Source organism: Equus przewalskii, chromosome 14 (assembly GCF_037783145.1).
Source record: "Equus przewalskii isolate Varuska chromosome 14, EquPr2, whole genome shotgun sequence".
NCBI classification, from domain to species: domain Eukaryota; kingdom Metazoa; phylum Chordata; class Mammalia; order Perissodactyla; family Equidae; genus Equus; species Equus przewalskii.
In genome coordinates, this window is record NC_091844.1 from 33,501,389 (window position 1) to 33,522,180 (window position 20,792).

The following is a 20,792-nucleotide window of genomic DNA, read 5'->3' on the forward strand; positions in this document are numbered from 1 at the left end:
AGGAACAGGAGTCCTAAGGGGACAGTACTTCCCAGGTTTTTATCTTCTGCTCTCTCTTTACATCTGGGCCTGAGGGTCATTTACCTGGTTGCAAAGAAAAATGTAACAGGGCAAAAGGCAAGGTGGCCTCCCTTCTGCACATCCAGGATGGCAAAAGCCAAGTCTTAAAATGTGTGGTGGGTACGTAAGGAGATTCCATACCCTCTTAAAGCCGTCCCTTTTCATTTTATCCTCAGAACTTAGCAAGTGTTCTTTCTTGCGACTTCGTCTATGCTTCCGTGAAAGTGTTGGGCCTTGTCTCTAAAGATCCAGACTTGTCACTGGTTGTTCAGCCAGCTGTGAATCCATCTGAGTTCTTCTGTTATCTAGCATATGGTTTTTTCTCTGTTCCTTACTTGGGTCACTAGAATATAATGTATTTTTATCATATTTTTTACATGATTTGGATGTATTTCCCCAAAATGAACTTGTCTACGTTAAAACTACCACTCTTTTCTCCATCAACACATTGCAGTAATTTATTTTTTTTGCTTATTTGCAAAATCTCTTTTGTATTGAAAGAGCTTAGTGTTATCTGTAAACAGCTACTATCATATATAAGAATGTTAAAACCAGTCCTTGAGGGGCCGGCCCCGTGGTGAAGTTCATGCGCTTCCCTTTGGCAGCATCCCACATAGCAGAACCAGGAGGATCTACAGCTAGAATACACAACTGTGTACTCGGGGGGGGGGGGGGTTTGGGGAGAAGAAGTAAAAAAACAGAAAAAAGAAGAAGATTGGCAACAGATACTAGCTCAGGTGCCAATCTAAAAAAAACCAAAACCATCTTTTAGGCACTTCACTCTTTATACTTCCCTGTTCATGTTAAATCTTGTGATGCCTTCTTCCCCCTTCAAGAGCCTGCTCACTGCTGTACTCTTGATGAGGCTTTATATAATCGTCTCAGCCTTCAGTGGTCCTCTCAACTCTTCAAGTGGTTACTGTCTGCTTTGTTCTTTTTTTTTTTTTTTGAGGAAGATTAGCCCTGAGCTATCATCTACCTCCAATCCTTCTCTTTTTTGCTGAGGAAGACTGGCCCTGAGCTAACGTCTGTGCCCATCTTCCTCTACTTTATATGTGGGACGCCTGCCACAGCATGGCTTGACAAGCAGTGTGTAGGTCTGCACCTGGGATCCGGGCTGGCGAACCCTGGGCCACCAAAACAGAAGGTGTGAACTTACCTGCTGCACCACTGGGCCAGCCCCTGTTTTGTTCTTTTGTATTTAAATTGTGCTACTTTTTAAAAAGGTAATAAAATTCTAAATTATTTGCTGTAAGGTACTGTCTTCGGCCCTGTGACATACACAGATAAATAAGTACTCACAAAGTGCTTACAGCCTAGCTATTGGGAAAAAGAGAAATGCATAAATTATTAGAGTTTCGTTATGAGAAATGAAAACAAAGGTTCCAAGGAGGTAAAATTACCTTTAATTAAGGAAATTAAGAGAAGCTTCATCACAGAAGGGATGATATTTGAAATTGTTTTTGAAAGCTGTGTAAGATTTGAATGCTGATTAATTCTTTCACCTATCTGGTTGTTTTTCAGTCTCCTTCAATTCCATTCAGATCTTCAGTCTTCTGTCTATACCCCTCCATGATCCTTTCCGGTACCCTGCTTTTAATCTGATTTTGTCTCCTAATTCTTAAGAAAACTGGGAGCATTTTAAGTGTTAACCTCATTACATTCTCACCCCTCCACCCCTACCCCTTCCACCCCTGCCTGCCACACTCACACAGCTTCCCAGTCCCACACTTGAGCTCAGCTGACTCCTCCTCGTCAGTGCAGAGGTTGGGTTATCCCGCCCCATTCAAGGTCAGCCTCTTCATTCGTGCTTTTCATCTCATCCTCTGTCGCCTCCAGGACCTTATTTTGTTAGCTTCTCTCTGTTGTTTTCCTGTGTCTTCACCTTCTCCATCTCTTCAGTTTACCAACATAATCAACTACTCTGATCCTCATCCTGCATGTTCCTCTCAGTTTTTCTCCATTCTTTCTCATATTTGAGCTTCTCAGAAAAAGAGCGTATACAGTTTTCTCTATTCCCTATTTCTGCTAATTTCTTGGCCTACTGCAGACTGGCTTTCATCTCCTACAATATACTGTAACTGTTACTATTAAGGTCACCTTCATTTTATTGACACATTGCCTAATTGCCTAATCTGATAGATTGAAAAAACGTGTAAAATCATTGGTGACATTTGGGGGAAACTTGAGCACTGATTATTTAATATCAAAGAATTAATTATTAATAATTTTTTAGGTATAATAATGTGATTTTTTTTAAAAGAGTTACCTTTTAGAGATAAATACTGAACAGTTGTAAGGAAATGATATGTTTGGAATTTGCTCTGAAATAAAGCAGATGTGTAAATAAAATTTCTCGTGTTAATGACTGAAGCTGGATGATAGGTATATGGGATTCATCTACTAGTCTTTCAACCTTTGTATGTGTTTGAAATTTTCCTATATAAAAAGTTATTTTAAAATGAATAGAAAATGAAAGGGAAGTAACTAAGAGTAATATCAAGGAGAAATAATTATTTAATTATAGTTAAATATGGCTTGTGACACAGCAAGCTTCAATAATAAGAGACTGTTTAAGTTAATTTTCACCAACAAAAGAATTGAGGCATTGTCAGTGGAAGCCTAAGTGCAGTGCCTGCATACAGGTGATGCTGAATAAATGTCTGTTGACTGAATAAGTTAGTAAGAGCTTGGAGCTTGTCTGTAGAGACTAGTTGGATAGTTTTAAAGGCTGTACCTTTAGGAAAACCAGTCACCCCATTTGTTTTCATAAATAGTATTAAGTACTTATATGGCATTTAAAATGTGCCAGGCGCTATTTTAAGCACTTCACGTACATTAACGTTTTTAATCCTCACAACAGCCTCTTGAGAGAAGTATTATTACTTTCCTCCATTGTATAGATGAGAAAAAAGAGGCAGAGAGACCTTCAATACTTGGCCTAATGTCACACAGCAGTAGGTAAAATAATAAAGCCATGGTTGGAGCCCAGGCAGTCATGCCTCCAGAGTCATATTTTTAATCACAGTACTCTACAGCCTCTTCTAGTAACTCTTACAGGATTAATGTTATGTTTGTCTACATCAACGATTTAGGCAAAACTGGGCTTGTCAAAGACATAGGTAGGTATTCTTTGATTTTTCGTTTGTTTCTCAATTCAATGTTCACTTTTTTTTGTTTCGTGAGGAAGATTGGCCCTGAGCTAACATCTGTTGCCAATCTTCCCTTTTTCTTTTCTTGCTTGAGGAAGATTGTCCATGAGCTAGTATCTGTGCCTGTCTTCCTCTGTTTTATATGTGGGATGCTGCCACAACATGGCTCTATGAGTGGTGTGTAGGTCTGCGCCCAGGATCCAAACCCATGAACCCTGGGCCGCTGAAGCAGAGAGCGTGATCTTAACCACTATGCCACCGGGCTGGCCGCAATGCTTGCTTTTTATCTAGTTAATTTTTTCTAGGCCACTGTGACTGTTTCTGTTTGTTGGCCAGCCTGTCTGGGCTGGGAAATGTGTACTCTTTGGTGTGATTTGCTCAAAGTTGAGACCTTAATTGTAACTTGGCATCATAGCTTGGAAGAGTGAGTGCAAGATACCACTTTAGATCGTTTAAGCAGAGGACTAGATTGGGGCACAGTTGAAAGGGTGAGTGGAAAATCAGATTCAGTTTATTTTTACTGTTGATAAAACCAATATTCTGAAAGGTTTTGACAGAATTTGTAAACACAGGGCCTATTTTGTAGACTGAATGTATATGAAAGACTAATAAGTCTTTTATCTAAAAAGATTTCTCGGGTCTCTTTCATTGGAAAGTGACCCCAAGAAGATCTTGGCAGATTCTGTAGGAGTGTTTCCTTTTGTGTAATGTCCTATCTCCGGAAATCTTGAAGACATCTTTAGCCATTAGGAAACTGCACTCAGTTTGAGCAGATAGTCTCATATGCAAGCAGTTTTTTGTTTCTGGTTTGAATATTTACAAGTGACTTGACAGTGTAGAGATACTGACTTGACTTTGTGCTGTTAATTTCTGCTCACAATCAGGTTGTCTCAGGCTGGTTTACGTGTCATATTCTTAACTTAGTCTAGGGTTTTTCTTTGTTGTGAAGCAGAAAACTTTTTCAGAGAAAAAGTTAATCTAAAGTTAATTTGACTTCCTCCTTCATTTCTGCATTCCTTTATGTTTCCTTTCTTATATGGACCAGCTTAACTCACTTCAATTTTTAAATAATGTATGTTTTAAAGAGTAATTTCTGGTTTACTCCCAAACCTTTATTCATCATTTCAGAAATCTTTGGAAGAGAGCTTTTTAATGTCAGTAAAAATTCAATTTTGAATATGAACAGGTAAAAATATTTTAAAACACTTTTCCTAAAATGCTATTTATTATAAGAAAAGTTTTATGCTATTCTTTGAAATTGACTTGTACATTTGTTACTTTAGATTAAAATCTTCGTAAATTTATTACATAAGTCATGCTTCTTAAACAATCTACCAGCCATAGTTTATCATTTACTTAGTAACTTAGTGATCCTGAATTCTAATTTATTTTACCATGTCCACTGATAATTACTTATGTTCTGCTTTCTTTCAGTAAAGCTTTAGAGCTGAGTTATGCAGAGAGAGATGAAACGTTTTCTAAAGTCTAATGCATGAACTCGAATGCTTAGACTTTGAGTTGTTACCTTGTTTTGCTGTTACAGTACCTTTTTCTTTTTAATCCCTGGATTGTCTACTGTATTCTAAGTATTTCAAGTTTTTTAGGCAAGTAGTCTTAAGAAAAGTGTGAAGAGCTAGCTTTCTTTTCATTATCCATACTGTTAGATTTTGATATTGTGGCAGTGCTTAAAAATTTGTAGTTTCAGCGATGAACCATGACAGTAATTTGAAAGTTGCCACAAATTTGAATAATTTTGTAGCTAGTATGTAGAAGTCAGTTACTTTAGCTGGTGAAAGGCTTAGTTAACCATTTAGCAAAAGTGTAAATTCTTGGATCTCACTCAGAATGTTAGAGCAAAAGATATGGAAAAGTATGCAAGAGAAGAAGGGTTTGGGGAGCAAATATGGAGGATGGTAGCATCTGTCTAAAAGAAATTTCAGGAGATGTGTTAGATAAAGTAGAAGCGAAAATAATCAGTGAAATAGTAGGAGAAAATTTCTCTCACCTGAAAAATCAAATCTTCTGATTGAAAGAGCATTCTGATAGCCAGGAAGCTTTGATGGAAAAAGATGTGCATTTGAGGCCAGCCCCGTGGCCGAGTGGTTAAGTTCATGTGCTCTGCTTCCGTGGCCCAGGGTTTCACCCGGTTCAAATCCTGGGCACGGACATGGCACTGCTTGTCAGGCTACAGTGAGGCGGCGTCCCACATGCCACAACTAGAAGAACCCACAACTAAAATAGGCAACTGTGTACTGGGGGAATTTGGGGAGAAAAAGCAGAAAAAAAAATCTGCATTTAGTCTCAACTTCTTCTGTAGTTCCAAGAATAAAAAGAAAATCCTATAAGCTGCCAGATGGGGAAAAAAGTTGCCTAAAAAGAGGAGGAATTTACTGGCAGTGTATTTCTTAGCAGCAGCAGTAGATACTATAAAGCAATAGAGCAGTTCGTTCAAAGTTCTGAGTTCCTAAATCCAGAATTTGATACCAACCAAATGATTACTCAGGTGTGAGATCAAATTAAAGATTTTTCCAGAAATTTAAGGACTTGGAAAATTTACCTTTCATAATTTCTTGAATATGTACCCAGAAAAATGAAATAGAAGTTAAAGAAGAAGATGAGATGAGATCCAAGGAACTAAATCTCTTAAGATCCCAGTGACAGTCTCAGGATAACAACTGCATACAGGCTTAGAAAGCAGTTGGTTCAAATTAGAGCAAGAAGCAAGAATTGTCTGTGAAGAATGTCTTCAAGAAGAAAGCAAAAAGTGTTCTATAAATTCTGTGCTGGAGTTTCTTAATGTGAAGATAAAAGGCAAGTCAATAAGAAAAAAACACAGACTGGGGATGCAGTATGACATTCTTGGCGATGAACCAGATTGAGCTCTGGAGCAGCCATAAATAAGTCTTGAATAAGTGGTGCTGAAAGTAAAAGAAGACTCTTGAATATGCATTCTTTTGTGAAAATACCATATTATTTCTGGAGTTGGGGGTGGGGAGTGGTACAAAGCTAAAGAAAAGTACAACTAACATGTTTAAATACTGCATATCATAGGAACAGATAAGAGGAAAACCTGGAGAATGTGATGGAATGGGCTGGCGTTGGATTTGGCTTAAAGAACAATAGAAACCTTTGAGAGCCACATCTTTTGAATAAGATGTTACTGACCAACACAATCTACACTTAGGTTTAAAAAAAAAAAAAAGTGTGTGACTTTTAAGCCAGGGTTAGGGTTATTAATAACAGTGAGAAAACTTGAAGATGTGTTTGTATGATCTTACAAATATATGTTTTTTCAATAATGTATTGCCATTTGATTTTAACTACGATGTAGATAAACCAAAAGGAGAAAAACAACAGCAATACAAACACTTTCAGCAGGAAAACCAGTAATGCACAAGTTGGAGAACGTGTTAGAAATACATGGTTCGATTGTTATGTACCTGGAGTGGGAACATTCTTATTGTTCCCTTTTCTACACATTTGCCAAGAAATGCAGGTTGAGGAACAGCAGTGTTGAGTCTCTCTTAGCCCAAGCTGTCTTCAGATGGAACTAACATAGGAAAATAAATTAGAAAGCATTTGAAGAAATCCTGATACCAGCTTTGCCATCAAGCTTTACAACATTGAGCCACTTAGTTAACTCTCTGGGTCTGTTTCTTTATCTTGAATTTTTCGTCTCCCAGGTTTCTTGTAACCCTTGATGTTACATGGCTTTTCTGCGACAGATTTTCTTCTTAAGCTCAGTGAGCTCTGAAAACAGTTCTAAGAATGTATTTTTAGGATCATTATAAGTGTGCCCCTTCTTTTGTGACATCTTTGGGTAACATTCATTTGCCTGAGTGAGTTCTGGTATGGCGGTTCATTTTTGGTTTTATCTTTTATATGAGGTAGGAGGAAGTTGCACATAGCTTTCTCACTTTGAAGGAGCATTCTAGAAGAAAGAAAGAAGACACAGTTGCCATTATCAGTAACGGGAGAACTGAAATCATTACAGATCCTACAGATGTTAAAAGGATAACAAGGGAATATTATGAACAATTTTATGCCAATAAATTCTATCCCTTAGATTAAATGGACAAATTCCCTGAAAAACAAGTATCTAAAAGTGACACAAAAAGAAATAGAAAATCTTAATAGCATTATATCTATTAGTGAAATTGACTTCTTATTTAAAAATCTTCCCACAGAGAACTCCAGGGCTAGGTGGCTTTGTTGGTCAATTCTAGCAAACTTTTAATGAAAAAAAAAATACCAGTCATAATCCAGATTCCTTCAGAAAATAGAAGCTAACATTACACCAATAGCAATACCAAAGACATTGTAGAAAACTATAACCAATATTCACCATGAACATATGTACAAAAATCCTTAAATATTTGTAAGTCAAATCCAGCAATATGTAAAAAGGACAGTAAATCATGACCAAGTATAGTTTGTCCCAGGAGTATGATTTTAACTGGAAAAATCAGTTGTAATTCACTGTATTGACAGAATAAAAGAAAAAAACATGATCTTCTCAATAGATGTAGCAAAATGTTTGACAAAGTTCCGTACCCATTCATGATAAATACTCATAGCAAATTAGGAATAGAAGGGAAGTTCCTCAACCCTAAAGAGCACCTACAAAAATGCTGACAAACATCGTACTTACTTAACGATGAAAGACTGCTTTCCACTGGGAAAAAAGCATAGCTTTTCATTCTAACCAATTGTACTCAAAATTGTACAAGAAGTTCTAGTCAGTACATTAAGTCCAAAAAAAAGAAATAAAATGCATATAGATTGGAAAGAAGGAGTAAAGTTATCTTTATTCTCAGATGACATGGATGTGTATACAGCAAATCCTAATTTACTAGAAATAATAAGTTAATCTGGCAAGGGTTAGGATGATACAAGGACAATACGCAAAAATCAGTAGAATTTCTGTGTAATGGCTGTGAACAATTGAAAAGTGAAATTGACAAAAATACCATTTAAAATAAAATAAAAAATGAAATATTCAGGTATAAATTTAACCAAATGTATGTAAGATCTGTACACTGAATTTCATCACATCACTGAGAGAAACTTAGAAAGACCTGAGTAAACGGGGAGAGGTCCAGTGGAAGACCTGATGCTGTTAAGGTGTCCGTTGTGCTCAGTGACCTGTAGATCCCAGACAATCCCAACCGAATTCTCAGAGTGACCTGTAGATTCCAGACAATCCCAACCGAATTCTCAGCAGGCTTTTTGTAAAAATTACTATACAGATTGTTAAGTCCGTATGGAAATTTGCAGGTCTTAGAAGAGTCAGAACAGTTTTGAAACAAAAACAAAGTATGAGGACAGTGCTCCCTGATGGAAAGATTTATTATAAAACATAAGACTGTGGTATTGGCATAAGATAGACAAACCGATGGAAGAGAATAGAGGGTATATAGACACATATATACGTATACACATGTATATAAAGTCAGTTTTCTTTAATGGAAGTGTATTTGATACATAACATTATGTAAATTTAAGGTGTACAACATGTTCATTTGTATAGTTGATTGATTTTTGACAAAACCGTCAAAGATACCAGTGTAAGGCAAGCCTTTTCAACGAAATAGCTGCATTTCTGTATGGAATAAAAATTTACCTTTACCCTTTCTTATACCATGTATGAAAATTAACATGGGTCATAGATTTAAGCATAAAAGCTAAAACTATAGATCTTCTAGAAGAAAACATGGGAGAAAATCTTCACGACCAGGATAGGCAGAGATTTTTAGTACACATAAAATGTGAAACATAAAAGAAAAAAAACAGATTTTGTCAAAATTGGAAGTTTTCGCTCTTTAAAAAAACACCTTGAAGAGGCAGCTTACAGACTGGGAGAAAACACTTTCAATACCTCTTCCTGACAGGGCTCACGCCAGTCAATGTGCAGAGAGTATCACAACTCTTTAAGACAACCCGATTTTGAAGAGCAAAACATTTCAGCAGTCACTTCACACATGAAGATACATGAATTGCCAATAATCACGTGAAAAAGATGCTCCAGATCATTAGTCTCAGAGAAATACAGATTAAAACCATAATCACATACTGCTTCCACCCACTAGAATGCTGAACTTAAAAAGACTGACAGTACCACATGTTGACAAGGATGTGGAGCTCCTGGAATTCTTGTATTGCTGGTGGGAGTGTAAAAGGGTAGACAACTTTGGAAAAACTTTTTGACAGTTTCTGAAAGTTAAACATATGCTCACCCTACGGCCCAGCAATTCTAGGAAAACGTTTGTTTACAGAAAGGCTTATATATGAATATTCTTAGCAGCTTTATTCCTAATAGTCCCAAACGGGAAACAGCAGGAATGTCTATTAACGGATGAATGCATAAACAAATTGTGATATGTCCGTACAATGGACTGCGCTACTCTGCAATAAAAAGGAACAAACTACTGACTTATGAAGCAATTGGATTAATGTCAAAAACTTGATGAGAAAAAGAAGTAGACATAAGAGTAAATATGATCCTGTTCATATGAAATTCTAGACGGAATTTAGTTACAGAAAGCAGAACAATGGTTGCCTGGAGTCCGTGGGGATGGAGGGGGGTGGGGTGAGTGTGATTGACTGCAAAGGGCCCAAGGGAACATTTTGGGATGATGGAAATGTGCTTTTATCTTGACTGTAGTGATGCTTACATACGTGGATACAAAACCATTGGAACTGTGTGTTTAATAATGCATTTTTGGAATGTCAGTTATTGCTCAAAGTTGGTTTAAAATTTTTTTTTTTTTAGCATTTTGGTTACGACTTGATAATTCTTTTGTTGGTGGTGATGTCTGGCTTTTGTGTATTTGACAATTACCTAATAATTTTTAAAGTATATGAGAATTATAATCTAGCAACACCAAAAGCAGGCGTTGCCTCTTGCATTAGAAAGTTATGATATACTCTTAAAATCTAGATCTTTTGAGTGGGTGAAAGTTCTTCGTTTGTAAGAAAGGGCACAGCATAAATGTCTGTGTCCATATTTTGTAATACACTTTTTCGATTCTCTCATAATATTGATAGGGTGCTTTCTTTGTTTTGTTCTGTTGTCAAACTATTCTGTCAGCATATAAATATTAAACTGACAGTCTATACGTAAAGTCGTTATAAAATGTTGGGGTTTTTGGAGCTGCTTATGGTTTTTGTCTGTGATTATCTATTGCGCCCCCTGGTGGGTTTTAGTAATGTGAAAATAATTGTCATTACCTTTGTAGGAAATGAATTTTACAAAAGACTTTAAAACTTTTAAGTATAACCTTTATGTAGAAAAACTACCCAGTATCTTCTGTTGACAACACTATAAAGCTTTATTTTTGTGGTAGCCGTTATAAGAGTTATTCAATACATGTTTCTCCATAGATAATTTTGTCGTGTCTGATGGCTCTTTCCAGAATGTCTTGAAGATGGAGATTCTGAGATTGCTTATTAGAGTGATCTTTCCTTATAGTTTTCATTTTATAGTACAGTTCTAAATATCCTGCTATACAAAAGAGATGGAAGAATCTCTTCTTAGAAATTTTATGTGTATTCAGGATGAGGCTGGAAGGTTTTATGCTGCCACAAATTAAGGAAGTGCTCAAAATGGAGATTGTTGAAAGGTCACACAGGAGCCAATCTAAAATAGTACCAACAGACCAAAGTTGGAACAAGCTGACTAGCAAATAATGACATTATTGAATTTTAACCCATAGAATAAAATAAATACCAATGAACCCATGCTGATGTGACTAATTGAATAGAGAAAGGACTTTTTGTTGTTGAGGAAGATTGGCCCTGAGCTAACATCTGTTGCCAGTCTTCCTCTTTTTACTTGAAAATTTGCTCTGAGCTAACATCTGTGGTAGTATTTTGTATGTGGGACACTGCCACAGCATGGCTTGAGGAGTGGTGTATAGGTCTATACCTGGGATCCAAACCTGTGAACCCTGGGCCGCTGAAGCTGACTGCATGAACCTTAACCATTATGCCACCAGGCTGGCCCCATGTTTTGCTTTGTTTTTAACAGGAACATTCCAATTAATGTAGAAGGAAAGAGGGAAAGAGAAAATCATCATTAGGCAAATACCACAGTAACAGGGGCTGGCTCCATGGCTGAGTGATTGTTTGTGTGCTCTGCTTTGGTGGCCCAGGCTTTGCAGGTTTGGATCCTGGGCGCGGACCTACAGATTGCTCATCAAGCCGTGTTGTGGCAGCATCCCACATAGAACAGCTAGAATGACCTACAACTAAGATGTACAACTGTATACTGGGGCTTTGGAGAGAAAAGAAAAACAAAGAGGAAGATTGGCAACAGATGTTGGCTCAGGGCCAATGTGAGAGTTCCCAAATATCCCTCACCCAGCTTTCTCCACTGTTAACATCTCACAGAATCACAGTGCAGTTATCCAAATCAAAAAATGACATTGGTATAAGACTGTTAAACTACGTATTTTAGTGAAAAAACTGGTGACGTTTGAAAAGTTTCCTTTTTCTTTTTCAGATTTCCAAACAGGAATCCCACATTACATTTAGTTGTTTTGTTCAAAATAGTGTTGCTAGGAGGATTTGAAAGGGCTTGCTTTATTTTGTTTCTGTTGTTAATCATATATAGACTAATAGGTAACAAAGTTATTTATAAACTGACTATTAGAATTTTCTGAAAGAGCAATAATCTTACTGCCATTAACTGCTACACAGTTGCTGGAAATTGGCTAAAACTTGAGGAGAGTTCATTTTCCTATCATTCTGCTTATTTCTTTTCCCTTTCATTCTGAGAAGCCTCAAAATCACTTAAAAGAGCTTATTATACCTCAGGTTGCTTTTACTTTTAACGCTAACAGTGGAGTAGCAGCTTGGTGTGTATGTAGTAGAAACACTGCTTTAAGAGCGAGAGCCCTAGATCTCTTCTCTGCTGTTTGGGAATCCCTTACGTTCCTTTTTTCTAAATGAGAAAAAAAAATCTGATAAAGGGAGATGGTTATATTTCTTCATGTGAGAGAGTGATGAATCAATATGCAACCTTCCATCTCTATTAATATTATAGTGCTCTAGTATTAACATGTCCAGTTGAAAATATTCATTAAAATTTACTATGGGAACATGAGCTCTCTAAAAGCAAATTTTTAATTATTTTATGTGGTAATATTAATAAGATATGTGACATCACTTGTTAAAATAAGTAACCACCTAGATTTTAGGTTTATCCTTGAGTGCACTCAAGGTGCATTGATCTGGGTGAGGTCTCAACAGCTAAATCTGGTGTTTTCCTTGTAAGCAATTCATCAATTCCATATTAGTAACTGTTTAAAACTCAGGCTAAAATATCTGCTTTTTAGGGAACTATGTATATAACTTTATAAGATTCTTTATTTTAATACTTTGTATAATATAATTTAAATTGAGTATGTAGGCATTTTCAACTATTAAAAAAAGACAGTCCTCTCAAAGGTATGCTTACAAAAAGTGGAAAAATAACATGTTTCAACTTGGCAGAACATATGAAAAAGAGTATCTCTGAGTCACAAGATGAGTCAAGAGGGTGAGGTTTGTTTTTTTTCCCTTGTCCATCTGTTTTAAGAGTGTGATCCTAAGCACTAGAAAAAATCTTTGATGAAAGTTGGTGCCAAAAGTTGGAATTTGTTCTTTAATAAACTAAGCACAGATCTGAAACATTTAATGCTGCTGTCAAGATGGATTTGATCTGTTTCAGAGATCTGTGCCTGATTTGTAGGAGATTGGTAAGTGCTGATGTTTCAAGGATTGAGACCCTGTTTTATACTTTAGGTTGTGGTTGATCCTGCAACATATCTAGTCGGCAGTGCTGGCAAGTGAAAGTACTGAATAACTGCTTCTCTGGTGACAGTAATGACCAAATAAGTCACTTTGTTCCATACCTAACAGAACTGTTTTTATCATTTGTTTTTGAAAGCTAGTTATCTTAGATCTTGGCTTTAAGAAATATTCATGGCATTGTCTTCCAAGCTAGCTGTCTTGAAACATAATTATTTAGGTACAGATTCCTCCAGTTGCTCAGCTAGCCTCAACAAGATAATAAGTACTGAGTAATCTAGTCTTGTGTCTTACTCATCATTGTCATCCAAGCAGGAAGGACAGGACAGAAAGGAGGAAATAAATGGGTGGTTGGAGAATAGATACTGCCTTCTTTCAAAGCATACTGCCTTCCTAAAGAAGCTCAGGGGGAGTTTTGGCTCCGTGGGCTTTGTGAGAATGTTGATGAAGAGAAGATGAGATGGAGCTCTTTTCCTCTAAGTCATACTTCAGGGGCTTTTTAAAAAGCCAGTTACTGTCAGGTTAAAGCGTGATCACTGGCACACTGCTTTGCCTTTGAAGAAAGTTTTAACTACTCAACCAGAATAAGTATCAACTATTACATAATATTTCATAAGATGCGTAAAGCAAAAGAAAGCAAATGGATTTTAAATGTTGCTTTAAGGGCTTTTGCCAGAAAGTGAGTTAATGATACTAATAACTACAGTATATAAAGTTAACATCCTCCCCCACTTTTTTAATCACAGAAAAATTGATAGGAGTCTCATAAATGGAGAGTTCAGGGAAGGACATTGTAGCAGAGGGTTTATAAGGAAATAGACGCATGAAATTTATGCTGTAGAAGATTTGTGCCAAGAGCATTGTAGCTAAAATAAAGATAATGGGGGAAGAGAAAGATGGAAATTCAAATTGATGCTAAATATTGTCAAGAGCTTTAGACTTTTTATCCTGTTTGCGTTAGGAAGCCACTAAAAACTTTTAAGCAAAGAGCTAGCAATTTGGTTGAATATGCCTTTTAGAAAGATTACTATTGGCAGTGTAAAGAAGAATGGATTGAACCAAATATATTTATTTGATTTATGATTCATCTTTATTATTCTTAATATGTCTTATTCATCAAGACTGTAGCATGCTGTCTTCTGGATTAGTGGGGTTTAAGCCTTCAAGCACCTCAGTTTCAGTTTCATAATGGAACTTTCTAAGCTGTTATTCATGTCCCAGCCTCAATAAATGGACTCTAACAGGTAGTGTCCATAAATATTATGGCACTCTGTTTCTCCCTTCCCTCTTTTCCATTAATGACACACTCTATAGCTGTTGCTAAATGAAATGATCCTGATTCGTCCAGGTACTGTTTGTGGAGACACTGTCTTTCCTTTTCCACTCGTAGTCTACCTTAGTGATCTATTATATTTAATTTCCTCATCACCTTCTTGGTCTGTGATTGTAAACTAAGGCAAAACTCAAGATTGCCAGAAAAAACTAGTTAACTGATCCTTGGTAGGTATGTAAGATTAAGGCAAGCATGGAGAGGGTAAGCCTTCAGCAAAATCTGAACTTTGAGAAACTGTTCTGGTTAGATAAGTAGAGTTTTACTTTACTGATGGCATTTTGATCAATAAGTTTTAAATCTGAAACACTTAAAATTAGTACTTTTTTAAAAGATATATTGAGCACCTGTTGTATGCAGTGTACAGAACACCAATGAAAAAGTCACAGACTCTGCTCTGAGGTGGGAGAGACGTGTAAATAAGTAAATGAAAAGCATTTGTGGGACTTAATTTATTAAGTTTTTCCTTCCAAGAGTAAGAGTATCTAATTTCATCATGGAAAATTGGAAAATAATGTTTATTTGAACAGCTTGCTTTTACCATCTGTTCCATTAAAGAAGGAATATTCTTTAATGTAAAATGCTCTATGCAGTTGATGTGTTCATGAAGTGTATGTTTTGAAAAAAATATATATGGGTATTTTGCTGTTTGAAGTGGTGTTTAGATGAATCATTACATTAATATAAAGACACTTTTGCTATAATACAATATATGCATTCCTGGAAGACCTCACATGCTGCAAAATCACGTCTAGGAAAAATATCTGTAGGGTACAGCACTCATGATGCAGCTTTGTAACAAGTACTAACAGAAACAATAATGGCACAGATTACCTCTGGCATTTATACTAAGCACATAGCCGTTTACTTATTAGGCTTAAACTGGGGCTCGTGCTTCCTGTTTTGAGGTACGGAGTCTTGAGGGCATCTGCTTCACTAGAAAGTGATTTTGTGAAAAATAATGAGCCAGGGTGTATAGTCACCTTTTGCTTTTTTAGGGAGCAGTGGGAGGGAGAGGTGATAGGCAGGAGAAATTTTCTTTGCAGCTTATTCCTTTGCACCCTTAGTTTTCACCAGGTGACAGTATTGGAAAGCCTCGGGGTTCTTGAAGCCACTGAACTTGCTGTTATTTTCTCTGAAGGAAGGCATTTGTTGTTTTCACCTTTTTTTTTTTTTTTTGAGGTTTTCTTATTTTATTAAGACTTTTCTCTTTAGTTTGAGAAAATTTGCCCCTGATGTCTTCATAACATACCAGGAAAAATCCCTGTGAAGCAGTGACATTTCTTGGCTCTCCTTACATTGCTCCCTTTTATCAGTTGCATATGAACTATTTCATATTAGAGCAACATCTTGTAGTTGTGCAGTCTCTACTTTAGTAGTGCAGATAATTATATTTCTTATTCCATTTTAACGTAATTTTATATTTTAAAAATATATACTTTAAGCTGTTATAATGAGGATGCCATATATTTGGACTTTCAAAACAGTTTGCAGTCTCAGTCTCTAATATTGTGGGCAATAATACATGTATACTCATGGGCACTATAACATTTGACTTGTTAATTTTCTTTTAAAAAGTTGATGATTGTATTTAATTTTTTTATATATTTGTGTTATTTCTATTAATCCATGATCAGAAGTTTTTATATGAATTAGTCTGATTTTTTAAAGGAATGAAAGCAGTAATGTAATTTAGAAGAAAATAAAGAAAAACCTTTTTCAAGAATGCATACTGTAAGAGGCCTGACACTGCATTATTTTTATTGAGTAACTACAAACTAATGCAAACATTTCTTAAGTTGTTTAGTTATTTTTTTGTCTTTAAAACATTGAAAAGTGAATTTTGTTAGCTGGACTCTTTTGTTTAAAGAAAGTAAAAGCTGTGTTTTATTTGCTCGTACATGCAAAGACTATCTCTGGAAGAATATCCAAGAAACTGGCAACATTGCTTCCACCGAGGGGAGTTGGTTCTCTACAGGGTAGCGTGGGAGAGAGGCTTTGAACCTCGAACCATGTTCAAACTTCGAACCATGAACTATTAGAAATAAAGTAAATTAAAATTTAAGAATATAAGTGAAAGTCAAGGTGCTTTGGTTCAGAACAGAGAGTGATTTAGCCTGCCTAGGAGGAACCACCTGACTTCCTTGATCAGCTTAGCATTGGCAATCCTGTAATTTCTTGGTACTCAGCATACAGTTGATTGTGTGTAATGGCAGGTGCTGGCAAACAAAAAGGTAACCAAATAAAAATATTTATGATGTACTTTCTCGGTTATAAACAGTTAGTTAACAGTATGTATACTCTTTTAATTAAATTGGAAATTAAACCATTGGCGAACTGCTGGATTCTTTCCCTATAATTACCATAAAATCATTTTGTAAATCTTGCTGTCTGTTTTTGTTTGCTTTTAGTTGATGCTGATGAAATTAAAAGGCTAGGAAAGAGGTTTAAGAAGCTTGATTTGGACAATTCTGGTTCTTTGAGTGTGGAAGAATTCATGTCTCTGCCTGAGTTACAACAGAATCCTTTAGTACAACGAGTAATAGATATATTCGACACAGACGGGAATGGAGAAGTAGACTTTAAAGGTAAGAAAGTAGTTTTTTGACATCATGGGTTAGGTAATTTATGAGTACTCTTACAGATCTTTGTATGAAAATGTCTGAAAAATTTAGTTTTTCTTACACGTCTTTATTTTATTGGTGATCTTATAATAATAGATTGTTAAAATCTCAAAATCTGTGGTATATGAACCTTAATGAACTAGGATCTTCTACTTTTTGGTTCATAAATGATCAGATTGTCCTTGAATGTAATCTAAAAAGAGATTTAGTAACTTTGTTTTTAGAATATTAGTCTCACTTTAGGGAAACTTAGAAACTGCATTTTTGAAAACCGTTTTTTAAAGAATGAGACTTAATACTAAGTCAGCAATAAAAAATAAGCTGTAGTAATAAGGATGAGCGTTATCGTGGAAAGGATTAGTTTATTTTAGTTAATCGAGATTTTGCAAAGACAGTAGTGCTTTTGCTAATATTAACATGATAATTTTATATTTGATTCTCTACTTCAAATATTTCGTTTCACTGGGGAATCATAAAAAAATTTTGTTATTTTAGTTTTAGGAACTGAATTATAAGTGAAGGGAGCTAAAACTGATTATGATTTAGTGTTTAGAATGCAGTGAAGAAAAATCATTTTCATGAAACTTTCAAGAGTTTATTTAAATGATTCTGAATTTCGGAACCAAATATCCAAAATTATTTTTATTCTGGCAAAACAATGTATTGTCTTTTTTGTAAGGCCCCCCTTTTTTAGTCATAGTTCAAGAAGAAAGAGTTAAATATCTTAAAGCATATATTTTTGAGTGTTATGCTCTGTGGTACTTAATAAATATTCAAATTGATTTGACCTTAGAGAACTCCAAGTTCAAATCAAAAAATATATGTATAAAACCTTGTTTGTTGGAAGTTTCAAATTTGGCACTTTCAGTTTTAAATACTGCTAGTAATATTTTGTTTTGCAGCAAGAAAATATCCTTTTGTGGGTAAGATTTTTGCGTGTGTTGGGTATATATTTTTTTCTGTGTAAAAAGTGAAAACTTCTGATTTGTAAACATTTTCTATTCTTATTCAGAATTCATTGAGGGGGTCTCTCAGTTCAGTGTCAAAGGAGATAAGGAACAGAAGTTGAGGTGTAAGTATTTTTCTTCATTGAGTTCATTTTCCCTCTTATGCCACCCTACCCCATACTGCATTATAACCTCTTTTTAACATATTTTAAAAGATATCTTTTATTCTAGATCCTTAATACACATCACAGAAGTTTTACATTCTGGAGAAAATCCTTTTAGGACATTTGCAACTAGTATTTTTTAACAGTGTGTCTTTCTTGCTTTTTAGTTGGATAGAGAGAAAATAGACTTTCCTTCTACTGAAAACAGCCGTATAAACCTCATGTCTTGAATAAGAGATTTTTTGATGAAAGTGGGAAGAAATGTTCTAATGTTCTAGGTTGACTTAGTTTGTACACATTGTATTCAGAAATATTTAGCTGGAAGTCCACCCCTTTGGTCTATATAGGCAGCCTCTATTACAGGGAATATCTGATACCTTTTAAAATTATTTAACTCTTAACTAGAGAGACATTTTATTCAACAAGAGTTCTCTGAGGCACAGAACATATGCAAACATCCTTTACAGAGGAGAGTAATATTAATAGCAATCGCTCTTTTATTGAGTTTTTGCCGTGCATCAGACACTGTTCTAAGCAATTCACATGTGTTATCTCATTCAGTACTCTGAAGAACCTGGGAGGTTGGAACTGTTATTAGCCCCAGTTTTTTTTTTAAATCTTTGTTTTTTAATTTTTTTTTTTTTTGAGGAAGATTAGCCCTCAGCTAATATCTGCTGCCAATCCTCTTTTTGCTGAGAAAGACTAGCCCTGAGCTAACATCTGTGCCCATCTTCCTCTACTTTATGTGTGGGACGCCTGTCACAGCATGGCTTGATAAGCAGTGCAGAGATCCACACCCAGGATCCGAACCGGCGGAGCCCAGGCCACCGAAGTGGAACGTGGGCACTTAACTGCTGTGCCACTGGGCCGGCCCCTAGCCCCACTTTTATACTGCAGAAACTGAAGCCTAGCAGGGTTAAGTAACTTGTCCTAGACTACACTAATTGGCCCCGGCACGCTTAACAAACCATGTTAGACTGCACCTAAAGGCAACATCTATATGTAGAAAGGAGCCATCCTCATAGTTACAAGTTTAGATGCTTGGCAACTTAATTGTTTTCTTTCTCGTTGAAAGTATTCACTTGTGATTGCCTTATAATTGCCATTGATTTTCCTTACTCTTTTTTTAGTTGCTTTCCGTATCTATGACATGGATAAAGATGGCTATATTTCCAATGGGGAACTCTTCCAGGTGCTGAAGATGATGGTGGGGAACAATCTGAAAGATACACAGTTACAGCAAATTGTAGACAAAACCATAATAAATGCAGATAAAGATGGAGATGGAAGAATATCCTTTGAAGAATTCTGTGCTGTAAGTACAAAAGAGCTCTGTTCTTCATTAATTATATTTTTAAAACATTTAAAAAAACCACATAATAGAATTCCTTATAGTTATTTTGCACTAGAAATTTATATATTTGATTTTGCCTAATTGCCCTATATTCCAAGTTTTGAAATGTTAATTGTTAATAATTAACAATTAGTTATTATTCTCAAAAATTAATATTTTTAGTGATTGATAAAATGCTGCAAGAATTGTACTAGTCACTTTCACTTATTGTTAGTAGCCCTCCAAATTACAACTAGGTTACATTCTTAAGGTTCATTTAAAAATAAATGTTTGAGGGGTCGGCCTGGTGGTGAAGTGGTAAGTTTGCACGCTCTGCTTTGGTGGCCTGGGGTTTGCAGGTTTGGATCCCAGGTGCAGACCTAGACACTGCTCATCAAGCCATGCTTTGGAGGCATCCCACATGCAAAATAGAGGAAGGTTGGCACAGAGGTTAGGTCAGGCAAAAAGAGGAAGATTGGCAATGGATGTTAGCTCAGGGCCAATTTTCCTCACCAAAAAAAAAAAAAAAAAAAAAGTTTGAAAATACATCTGTGGGAAATATGTGTTCATGAGTTTCAGCTAGGTATCCAGAAGGTTGGTTTCATAAGGAAAACAGAATCGAGTCCCTGTCCGTCTTAAACTCACCAGCTAGGCAGTGTAAATGGTAGGTTTTTTTCTTTTTTTTAATCCCCTCATTTTCCAAACTATTTATGGGTAGTTTGTGTGTTTTGGGGCAAGGGCTCTGCAGAGGCGGGAGGACTACGGTTATGAGGATCCCCAGAAAACTAACTCTAGGTGGAAACTGGGGCAACAGCTTAGCCTCCAGTTTACTCCCCTTCTACACTAGATTCAGGGATTTGCTACCGCTCGTTGCTTCCAAACAGGAACACAGCCACTCAGCTTCTCCTCTCTCCTTCTGCCCCTAACGCGGAGACGTGAACTTTTTGATGTGCTGTAAGGAGTTTAACTGCAAGCTAGAGATAGTGGAGGATCCAGAGGAGAGGCAAAGATAACAAAGAAAAGTTTGGAAGTTTTTCAGTTATGACTGGATGCTTCTATAGGAAGAGTTCCCTCCTCCCTTTGTTTTCGTTTTTTATTTAGACCACAGAAGGAAAAGCAAATGGCCCTGGCTGTGCATTATCTAAGGACTGAGTGTGGCTCCTTGGCATTTTCAGTAGAAGTTCACGTTCTCCTAAGTATCTTCCTTCATCTCAAGGGAATTATTGTCTTTGCATTTTGTTTTGAAAAGTTGGGTGGTGCTCTAGTTTAAAGAACAGGCTGGGTCTTCTGGAAGGGCGTTAGGCTGGGTCTTCTGGAAGGGCGTTAGGCTGGGTCTTCTGGAAAGGCGGTAGTTAGGCTGGTTCTTCTGGAAGGGGTGGTTTGGAGGCTG

At 36.2% G+C, this 20,792-nt stretch overlaps 1 protein-coding gene across 2 annotated transcripts in view; it reads left to right on the forward strand.

The window, feature by feature from the left end:
• The window catches only part of PPP3R1 (protein phosphatase 3 regulatory subunit B, alpha), a 66,591-nt gene that overhangs the window by 39,199 nt on the left and 6,600 nt on the right, over positions 1-20,792 (forward strand). For both annotated transcript variants that reach the window (XM_070573849.1, XM_070573850.1), the window contains exons 3-5: positions 16,746-16,922; positions 17,971-18,030; positions 19,200-19,384. In XM_070573849.1, coding sequence (XP_070429950.1) covers positions 16,746-16,922; positions 17,971-18,030; positions 19,200-19,384 — 422 coding nt within the window. The remainder of the gene's footprint in view (positions 1-16,745; positions 16,923-17,970; positions 18,031-19,199; positions 19,385-20,792) is intronic.